The sequence below is a fragment of the Quercus suber genome, unplaced genomic scaffold (genome assembly GCF_002906115.3).
Source record: "Quercus suber isolate HL8 unplaced genomic scaffold, Cork oak 2.0 scaffold_217, whole genome shotgun sequence".
NCBI lineage: Eukaryota > Viridiplantae > Streptophyta > Magnoliopsida > Fagales > Fagaceae > Quercus > Quercus suber.
Window position 1 is genome coordinate 447,919 of NW_027069675.1, and position 11,032 is coordinate 458,950.

Here is an 11,032-nt window from a genome sequence, read left to right on the forward strand (position 1 = left end):
ATCATCCCTTTTGCTTCGGGTTTACACTGATGCTGACTAGACAGAAGGTATTTCATATGTTTTTCATTGAGAAATTCAGTTCATGGCAACTTTGTGAATCACTTACTTTGCAGCATTTTTTTGCATTCTTTGTTATATCAAAGGCACCTTGTACCATGGGTTCCCCTTCTCTCATGATTATCCCTACTGTTCAGGCCTACACTGATGTCAATTGAACCAAAGACACTACTGATCGCCATTTCACCACAGGTCTCTGCTTCTTACTTGGTGATTCCCTCATTTCATGATGCAACAATAGAGAAATTTTAGTTGCTCATTCTAGCATAGAGGTTGAGTCTTGAGCCTTGATTGAAACCACTTCTGAGCTTCCTTGGTTGCAATGATTGTTTCAAGATATGGACTCTCTCCGCTCCCATACCTATCTATTTTGACAATCTCAGCCTAATTCAAAATTTCAAATTGCAAATAATGATGTGTTTCATGAGCAGACTAAACATAACTAGATTGAATACCATTTTTCCTGTCATCATCTTCTTCAGGGTACTTTGATCTTTACTATGTCTCATCCGCCAGGGTACTTTTGTTATTCTTAGGTCCACGCCCAGTTACACACATTGTACTAGCTGTATTATTATGATTGTACTTCTATACTAGTGTAATTATAATTCAAGAATTTGCCAGCACAAGGTTTTAAGGCACTCGTATTAAATAATTGGCATTTGACTTTGTCAACTTGTATACTACTAGCATCAATATGATTAGCAACAAACTACAATGCTATTGTGAGGTACTTTGGGCATCATGTGTCTTTTGTTGTATTATATAGTGCAGCTTATGCTGCACAACTAGCAGTGTACATATTTGGGACTGAAGGATTAATGTATGGCAATATTGGAGGCATATTAGTTTATCAAAAAAGCGTGAATGAAATGCCGTTTAGATGGGATGGAATAAATGGTTCACATTAATAAATTATGGCGCAAAGAACCTATTAGCTTAACTAAACAGTCCATAAAATGATCCGCTTTGAATTGGTCATGGAAACCATCCAACTGGTTAGTCTTTCTGTCTGATTTAATGTCTTCTCAGTGGCGAAAAATCGCAACTGCTAAGTTGAAATAGTCCAAATACTCCAAAATAATTATTTAATTAATTAAGTGGACCAAAGAATTTTGGGTCCATGACACCATTTTTCTATCTTATCTTGTGTTCTGTTAGCAAATGAAAGTCAAGTCCACTCTCATCATCTTCATCCATCGACTGTGTTAACAACTTAACATTGAGCTTGCAAAAGAAAGCTTTTGAGATGAACAGCGATCATATTATGCTGAACGAGAAGCTGATTGATAAGAATCATGATATCCAAAACCAGAAGCTGGGGGGCTTTGATATTCTCAAAGAAGCTCTAATAATCACTTTCAAGAACTTCAACTTCATCATCTTCATCTTGCTGACTTCGCTCCCTCTTTTTGGCTTCATGGTCTACTATGAAAGTTTCCTTCAAGAGACTCTGGTTGAAACCTATGATATCCTAAAGCAAACTCCTGGTTACTCAGGTTGGCCTGTACCTAACTTCATATACAACAAGATGACCAAACATGTTTTTTACGAATTGCTTCAACTTGGTTTCCTTTATCTGGTGCCACTTCATCTCCTTGAGCTTTGCACTGTGATTGTGACTGTTGATTTGTCATCAAAGATACATGCACAAGAGAGACCAATGACTCTCAAGGAGATGATACATAAACCCATTTGTGGAGCAAGATTGAGAGGCACTTTTATCACATCCATTTATGTTCTCTACATATCAACTTGTACTTTACTTGGATTGATATGGTTAGTCACATATTTTTTTATTTTGGAAAATTCTATTATTGAAGTGTTCTTTGCAGGGTTTTATGGGGCTATTTTTCTAGTACTACTAGTAAAATACTTAGAATGGAGTGCTATGTGGAATATGAGTATTGTCATTTCAGTGTGGGAGGGGATATATGGGGGTGAAGCATTGGCTCTTTCTGCTTATTTTTGTAAAGGTAGTAAGGGGCGTGGAGTGCTTTTGATGTTTGTTTTCTACGTTTGGGGACTGGGTTTAAGGTTGCCATGCCTCTTATTTGGATGCTATGAAGGAGGAATAGGAATTGTTGCACAAATTAGCTTGTTCTGCTTGGGGAATGTGCTGAAATGGGTAGTCTGCATGGAATATTTCTATGATTGCAAGAAGCGAACTTTAGAGAAGAAATCTGGTGAGGAAGTAGAACAAGATGTTGAATTTGCTGCATAACTGGGAAATGGTTTTTGCATTTACAATGTAGGGAGTGAATTTTGCAACTATGAATGTATTATGATAAGCTTTTGTGTTCTTAATTTATTTATTTTAAATATGACTCCCGTTCCTCAGAAAATTTTATGTAGATCCAGTTAATGTCAATGGAAAAAATACTCTCTGCTGTTGTTTATCTTGCCTTTGTGGTATGAGACATGTTACTATTATGGTATATGCAACTCCCTTTGCTGGGAATATAAGAGAATTAATTAAAGCTTTGAATAAAAGGTACTATGTGTACAACAAATAAAACTTCACTTTTGTAAATTTCCCCTGGTGTTTTAATTGCATGAGTGAAAGCCACGGTTTTCTGAGATTGTCAATCCAATACAATGAGTTACAAGTTTTTTGAAGTCACAGTCAACCAAACCGGTGGTTCCAATGCCAATTGTGTTGAAAGTGTTCTTGCTGCACTATAACCATCATTCATGTTGATTCCTTTTAAAAAGAATCCTCCCATTTAACTTTACTGGAAGTGGAAATCATAAAGCAGGAGACCAAGCATATTTTGCCAAAGCAGAATCTTTAATTCTTTATTATACTCCAAGAAGCTTTGAAATTCACATTAAAAAAAAAAAAAAAAATCTAAGTTCATCATCTTCACGTTTGTCACCTCACACATCTGTTCTTCTTTGTTCACTTCTATATTTGTTTTCAGAAAACTCTGGTTGAAACCTCAGAGATCCTCAAACAATCCTCTAGTAGTCTCAACTATAATTGGGAAACACTGCTCCACGAAACCAGAAGAATGACTATCTATTCTTCTCATAATTTGACTCAACTAGATCTCTATTATCTGGTGTTCCATCTCCTAGAGCTGTTCACTGTGATTGTGACCATTGATTTAGAATCAAAATTATGTACAGAAGAGAAACCAATGGCTCTCAGCGAGATGCTATGCTACTAGCACAAACAGTGCAGGGTTTGAAGGCACTCTTGTCATATCCCTCCATGTTGTCTTCTTGTCAAGTTGTATGTTACTGGCATCACTATGGTTAACAGTGTACTTGGAATGCAGAGCTGTTGGGAACAGAGTATCGTGATCTCCATAGTGGATGAGATATACGGGACAGAAGCATTAATGCTCTCTGCATATTTAAGCTCGGGTACTGAAAGCTGTGGAGTTCTTTAAATACTTGTTTTCTTTGTTGGGGTACTTTATCTAAGGTTCCCAATTCCCATGCCTCTTCATTTTATGCAATCACAGAAGAAGTTGAATTGTTGTATAGGTTTGCTTGTTCTACCAGGGGAACTTGATTAAGTGGGCGGTCTGGGTGATATATTTCCGTGATTGTAAGAAGCAGATCTTAGAAAATGAGGTAGGAAGAGAATTTGAGGCTATCGATGGATGAGTGTTATTAAATGATACCTTCATTGTAAGAGTGGCATGAGAAGCAAAAGGTCACAATTATACTTGAAATTTTCAAAACAATTGGAATCTAATAACTAGATTGAGAGGTTATACTTATATGTCCAAGTCTTTGAATAAAATCTACTAAGGACTACATTAGTAAATGGCAATTGTGCCTTCCTAAGTTCCTTCAGGTTAGTTGCTGCAATCTGATGGACATTCTTGTTTGTTTAGACCAGTTAGGACCAGAATGCTGGAGCATAATGAACCTCGCATCTGTTCAATTTTATTTTGTTTACTAACAATACCATGGTTCAGTTCAAGAGCTCTTTATAGCTTATAGATTGCAGTAATCCTTGTAAGGCCCCATTGTCAAAAATCAAAAAACACCAAGCATAAAAAAAGTGACAAATTTAATGGAGGAGCAGCCCTGTTTGTAATGAGGGCCACACCTCGTGAAGGGAAGGTAAATCAGAGGTAAATGATTCAAACATCCCTCCCCCTTTTTCTTGGGAATGATCAAACTCACTCATAAAAATATATATTTAAAAAAACTGCAAGATCTCAGAAAGATTACCATATTTCCAAAATAAAAACTGATCATATGGAACAGAAACAATCTCTTTCCATCAATAAACATGCTACAACTCTCTATCCAATGCTCAGAACATCAATTTAAACCTCAACTTATTCCATTGTTACTTCTAGATGGACCATTTTGGTGAAGATGATCAAAGGCACTCTACAACAGCCATATCTGCTCTGTATTCTAAAAAATTTCCTCATTTTGTTTTCGGTTCAATTACCTTCTTTGCAAAAGAAGGCAAACAGAAAGCTGCTGCATGAATCTGAAAATAATAACAAAGATAGATTTGTTAGATTAGACTAAATTAAAGGAGAACTGTGGTGAGATTTGGGAGAAAAAAAAACTTTGGTGGGTGCAGAATCACACCTCTGAGTTGTAAAATTTCAAGGGTCCTTTGGACTTGCTTTGCCTATCATTTGCATCTATTGGATTCACTGGATGCTTGAAATCAACAGGAGGCCCCTCAGTAGAGCAAAGCATAAAACCAATCACCCCACTGAAACACAAATTTATCAATAAAAGAAACATAAGCATCGTATAAGCACACTCATATTCGCCACCCACTGACCCACACTAAGCACAACAAAATGCAGATGCTAAACAGCAGTAGAGGGCCTTAAGCGTTAAAATGACCATTTCTAGCATAGGGTATAAAAACATTAAAACAAACTGATATATCAAAAATAAGGTAAGGTGGTCTGTAAAGCCACAGCTTGCATTTTTAAAATGTCATGATTTTTATGACTTAGCAAGTCAGTTTAGACCAAAGAAAAATGGCAGCACTAAACCCTGCTAAAAAAAACAGGTGTGCACATGCATGCATACTCAAATATACGTGTTCAAACTTCAAACACAAGGGAATCTCTTTTGAATGGTTTTTGTTTTTGGTAGTAGGGACAGGTATATTAAATAAGTTTCAGAAAAATATACCTTGGGTATGTGGGCACTGTGGTCCATGCATAGTTGACAGAGCCTTTAAATATCTGGCGACAGTTTTTCACAATGTCCTCAATGATGTGCATGTGAAGCCATATACTTTCTGCCTGGGTACACACCACTCCCCCTGGTCGAAGAGCCCTTGCCACTGATTCAAAAAACGGCTTCTCAAAAAGCTCTTGTGCAGGACCTGATCAAATTAAACATTGAAACTTTTAAATTCAAAATATATTTCTCATGTTCACAATGAGGAATAAAGGATGTAATTGGTAGCAGAGATATCCTTACCTATTGGGTCCGAAGAATCCACTATAACAGCATCATAAGTTCCTTCAGTAACAGCCTTCAAAAATGCAACTCCTGGACCATCAAAATATCAGTTCATGGACAATAGGAAGGAGAATGATGAGGAGGAAATAGATTCGTTGATCATACCATCACCAATATGAAGAGTCACACGGGGATCCTCATAACCAACTGCTACAGCAGGGAAAAACTGTTTGGAAACCTGGAAACATGAATTTTACCAATTGAAGTAGTTGTTCCATGATGGATAAACGTTATAGGGGTCTATATGTATAAATCACTAAAGCTCATGTAGAAAAGAGATCAATACAACAAAAATTCATTTTAGTGTTTAAAAAAAAAAGTCAGAAGAGAGAGAGAGAGATCCAGCCAACTATTCTCATCATGTTCTGACTTAACACTAGTACAAAAAATTTGACATTCTTTTAATCAATTATTTTTTTGATGGATTTCTAATTAATTATTACTCACATCGACTACCATCTTATCAATTTCACATATATCAATCTGCTCAACAGATGAATGGCGAGACACTTCACGCAAAACCCCGCCATCTCCTCCACCAATAACCAAAACCTGAAGAAAGAAGGTATGATAAGTGAACTGAAAAACTAGGCAACAAAAAGAATACTTTATATATAATAACTCCAACAGTATACGAATATATAATAACTCCAACAGCAGCTACAATACAGAATAGAACCAATTGTGCCAATCAGCAAAACACTTGGAATCTACAAAATATTTAAATAAAAAAAATAAAAAATTAAAAAATTAAAAAAAAAACATAAAACAACTGCATTTATCAGAAAAAGTGCCTTTTCTCTATTTTATGGATGTGTTCCTTTACTTTTTTCTCCACTACTGACCATCTGCAGTTCTGTCAGAAAAAGGACAGGAAAAAAGAGGCCAAGAAAAAAAATTAGTTTAGTTTAAAGGCAGTAGGCCAAAGACAATCACAGTGGTGCAATTAATGACAATGCGTCTTATAGACATTGTTAATCATTCCAGGGTTCCCTGCACCAAATTATAATAAACAAATTTTTTAAGTTATCACCAGTTTTCAAGCCTCCATTGCTCAATTATATGCATATGTATAACGTTACCAATCACCTTTACATGCAAGCCATGATGATATCCAAATCATGAAATGAAATACGCTAAACAGATTATATAATTATAAATGGATCACAAGGGTCATCAAGGTGCCAGCCATGAAATTACTCATAAGGTAACGATCAGTGGGTGATTGATTGTTGGAAAATTATCAAAAAGAAATTAAGTTAATGGAAGAATATCAAGTCAGCTCTTCAGTTCTAAAAGTATATGGAGACCTTCTTTGGGTTTGAAATTGAGCAAAGTGGAAGGTGGACAATCATTTCTTGGTATGCACATTCATCTCTTTCAGTGAGTTGAATCACCCCGTCCAAAACAAGAACCTTTCCATATGTTGATGACTGACAGAAGAATACAAGATCAGAGTTAATAATAAGGAAGGCCAGAAATAGGTGGAGTTAAAGATGATTTCTATAATCCTGGAGCGTTACGCACCTGAAAGACCATGACTTTCTGATATTCAGAATTTCCCTGAAATAGGATCTTCTCAACCTTCAAGGAGTGTGCCTCTCCTGCATAATTTCAGAAAACTCAACTCATGACTTTTGCATTAAGCAGCATGAACAGTTAATATAGTCGAGATGAGATATCTGAAACAGTGGATAGAAGGGAATTTATTTTGAATGAACAGAGGGGTCAAGGGAAGATTAGTGTTTTTCATAAGAGTTGACAAAAGAGGCATATCAGTATCAGGAAATATGCACTATTATTTTAAAACCATATTTGGCTACAATATTTAACAGGGATTCAGCTTCATAGACACGACAAATAGAAAAATGACATCAAATATGTATGTATGAGATATATGGGCATACAACTCTAACATCATTGCTGGCCTAAGATCTTCCATCATTCAAATTAACAGATAAATTACCAATAGACTATAGGGAGTGGCACATGACAGGTTCACTCATCAAACAACCAAACCAGTATTTACAGATGTCTAGCAATTATTTATAACTACATTTCTGATGGAATTTCCGACAAGAAAATGCTCATAAGTAATAACTAAAAATTTGTCCGCAACAAAACGATAATTCACACATTAAACACCAAACCAAGCTTCAGAAAAGGATCAATGAAAATTCAAACCTGCACATAAACATACACTACCCGAGAAGGATTTCTTTTATTACTACTATTGGAAAGTCACACACAGAGTGGGTATTGAACCAACAAGCTCCTCCTTCACCTGTTCTTCTGGGCAACAAGGTGCCATTTGAGCCACAACTCATTGGCCATAACCCGATGACACAAAGCCCCAAAAATGAAAAGAACTACTGAAACAAAATGAGTATTATCTAACAATACCAGTTGAAATAATTATAACCATCATTTCAAGTTGAACAAATCAACAGAAAAATAACTAAACAAGAATGAGTACGAGTGCAAAACAAACAATATACTATGCATACATTCTCCAATACAATTAAAAAAAAAAAACTGATGGAAAATTTAACACAAAACTCATACAAACTCCACACATAACTAAATGGGCATAACCTCACAAACAATATAACATGAAAAAAACCCCAACATGAATTACAAAATCAATAAAGCCCTTTCTGGTTGCTGAAAATCATTAAAACAAAATAAGATTTTCATAAAAAATTTATTTTTCCCTCAATTTCTCAACATATAACTACATAGGCATAAACCCCACAATCAATAAAACATAAACCCCAAACAAAATCAATAAAATGCCCTGTTTGGGTGCAGAAAATCATTTATACAAAATGAGATTTTCAAAAATGTTTCATTTTTATCTCAGTTTCTCAACATACAACTATATAGTCATAAACAAAAATATAGCATTAAAAAGAAAACCGAATACATCAACCAAATACTTCATAAAAGTGTCATTTTTCCCTCAGTTTCTCATCATATAACTACATAGGCATAAAACCCCACAAACAATACAACATAAAACCCAATACTAAATCAACAAAATGCCCTGCCCAGTTACAGAAATTCATTAAAACAAAATAAGATTTTCATTAAAGTTTCACTTTCGCCTCAGTTTCTCAACATAATAACTACATAGGCATAGGCTCCACAAACAATAAAAACATAAAAAACCCAATACAAAATCAATAAACAGCTCAGTTTGGATGCAGAAAATCATTTAAACAAAACGAAAATTTTAAAAAATGTTCCATTTTTCTCTCAGTTTCACAACATATAACTACAGAGCCATAAACCCCACAAACAATACAACACAAAGAAACCCAACACAAAACCAACCAAACACATATTTCCACAATAAACAGAAATGGGGTTTTAGAAAAAATAAATAGAGAGAGAGAAAGAGAGAAAGAGAGAAAAAGACCCACCAGGCCACATTGGGCTAATCTCAGAGAACCAGCCAGGAATCACAGCAGAAATACAATCAGGTTGCTGTTCCTTGTTGCTCCCTTCAACCTCCATAGTCACAGCTGAGACCCCATTCTCTTCCTCTTCTTCTCTTGGCCTCTTCACGTGAAAATCAGTAGACCCCACAACATTCTCTTCGGCCATCTCTCTAATCTCTCTATCTCTATCTATCTAGAACCCCACAACCACAACCACAACACAGAGTCTCAGAGGCAATGAAATGAGACCCGGCCGGTTTATAATGAATGAGAGAGAGAGAGAGCGAGAGAGCGAGAAAAGCCACACAATCTTTAGGCCTCTGCCTCCTCTTCTCTTTCGCTTTATATAAAGAGGAAAACAATTAAAAAAAATGAATGAATCCGCTTAAGAAGGACGCGTTTGTTTTTGTGTGCAACTGTGTTACTGTGTTTGTGTGTGTCTGTGCCTCTTTGTGTGGCTTTTCTTTTCTTTTCCCTGTGAGGAAAAATAAATAATAATAATAATAAATACAGTAAATTTTTTTATCACCCAAAAAGGGTTTTTTTTTTAATATTTAAATGTTAACAGATGCATTTAGAAATTTTTTATGAAAAAATAAATAACTGCTTTTTTTACTTTTTTTTTATTAAATATTTTCTATAAAAATAGTATCCGAACTTTCCTAAAATAATTCATTAATAAATACTTTAAAAACATTCATTAACCATATTTTTTTAAAGGGTCCTATTTAATGGGTACAAGCAATTGTTAACAAATCATTTTAGAAAAATTTTAACATAATTTTTATGAGATATATAAAAAAATAATCAAAACATTAAGAAAAAATTTAGTACCACAACTTTTTTGCCACAACTGTTGTATACAGACTGTGAGTGGTGAAAGAAAAATTGTGAATTTATGTAAGTGATAAACAATTATTCACTGTTTGCCACATCAAAATTATAATAAAAAATTATAAAATAATATGTAGTCTTAGAACTACTAAAACATTAATCCATAAATATTTTCCTAAAATATTTTACTAATAAATGTTTTTAAAGAATTAATTAATATTTCCCTTTTTTAACTTAAAAAAGACTTCTTTTATTAATATATGTGAAAGAATATTTATATAATCCCAAAAAGGTTTTTTTTTTGGGAACTAAAACAGGGTTATTTTTTTTTATTAATGTATGGGTGAGACTGTGAGAGTATTTTTTTTTTTTATTACCAAAAAAGGGTTATTTTTGAATATTTGTGATTTATTTTATTTTATTTTAGTTTTTCAAGTACAATGTATATGATAGGGCTCTCAATTAGGGTTTGCGTTGGTCTGGTCGTTTTGCTTTTGTCAGTAGACTCAGTAGGTATCTTTTCTGAGGTTTCAGAATATCTATGCTTGGTGGATGTTTGTGCAAGATAGATTAAGCCTTGTTTTTTTTATTGATTTTACACATTTTGCCACTTCAGCTTTCGGTTACTTTTTACTGTTTTCTTTTTTTAGACCCGTGCCCATCATTCAATGTCAATGATTTGACTGGTGACGAAAATGGAAACCTCATGCGTGCTGGGATCATAAATAAAAATTATTTAGGTAAATCGCAAGTTACAGTTCTAAAGTTATTTGAGGGTAATTAAATTTTATATCTTAAAATTTTAAAATTTGAATTTTACTCTATGGTATTTAGAGTGTTTGAATTTTCCATCTTATCATTTCAGAACTTTGATTTTATCTCGTAAAGCTTACGATTGTTTGAATTTTACACCCCCAAATTTTGAAACTTTAGGATGTAAAATTTAAACATCCCAAAATTTTAAGAAGTAAAATCCAAATACTTCTAAACTATATGGGGTAAAATCTAAATTCTAAAACGTTAGGGTGTAAAATCTAAACATCACCAAACTTCAGGAGGTAAAATCCAAATTTTAAAACTTCAGGGTGTAAAATCTAATCACCCTTAAACTTTAGGGGTGTAATTTGCAATTTATCCAAATTATTTTATTATTTATCTTATTTTTGTTACTATTTATGAGTCTTACTGCACTTTTTGAAACTATTTATAGATCACACTGTACTATTTCA

General features: G+C 34.2%; 2 protein-coding genes across 2 annotated transcripts; one reads left to right on the forward strand and one right to left on the reverse strand.

The window, feature by feature from the left end:
• Positions 1 to 1,194: 1,194 nt before the first annotated feature.
• On the forward strand, positions 1,195 to 2,459 carry LOC112015194 (uncharacterized). The gene has a single exon (XM_024047567.2). It carries the CDS (start codon positions 1,307 to 1,309, stop codon positions 2,279 to 2,281), a length of 975 nt encoding a protein of 324 aa, XP_023903335.1. The 5' UTR covers positions 1,195 to 1,306; the 3' UTR covers positions 2,282 to 2,459.
• Positions 2,460 to 4,190: 1,731 nt separating this feature from the next.
• On the reverse strand, positions 4,191 to 9,334 carry LOC112015193 (spermidine synthase 1). The gene is made up of 9 exons (XM_024047566.2): positions 8,952 to 9,334; positions 7,054 to 7,130; positions 6,837 to 6,959; positions 5,974 to 6,078; positions 5,632 to 5,704; positions 5,485 to 5,556; positions 5,191 to 5,386; positions 4,627 to 4,756; positions 4,191 to 4,522 (listed from the first exon to the last, which is right to left on the reverse strand). The coding sequence occupies exons 1-9, from the start codon at positions 9,133 to 9,135 to the stop codon at positions 4,457 to 4,459; spliced, it is 1,026 nt and encodes a 341-aa protein (XP_023903334.1). The 5' UTR covers positions 9,136 to 9,334; the 3' UTR covers positions 4,191 to 4,456.
• Positions 9,335 to 11,032: the final 1,698 nt, after the last annotated feature.

What these genes read in the sequence shown, in the direction of transcription:
- LOC112015193 (XM_024047566.2), bottom strand. Translation starts at nt 9,135, where the DNA reads ATGGCCGAAGAGAATGTTGTGGGGTCTACTGATTTTCACGTGAAGAGG. An exon ending in GATTAGCCCAATGTGGCCTG is followed by an intron (nt 7,131 to 8,951) that starts GTGGGTCTTTTT and finishes GAAATTATGCAG; the next exon opens with GAGAGGCACACTCCTTGAAG. An exon ending in GGATTCTTCGGACCCAATAG is followed by an intron (nt 5,387 to 5,484) that starts GTAAGGATATCT and finishes TAATTTGATCAG; the next exon opens with GTCCTGCACAAGAGCTTTTT.
- LOC112015194 (XM_024047567.2), top strand. Translation starts at nt 1,307, where the DNA reads ATGAACAGCGATCATATTATGCTGAACGAGAAGCTGATTGATAAGAAT.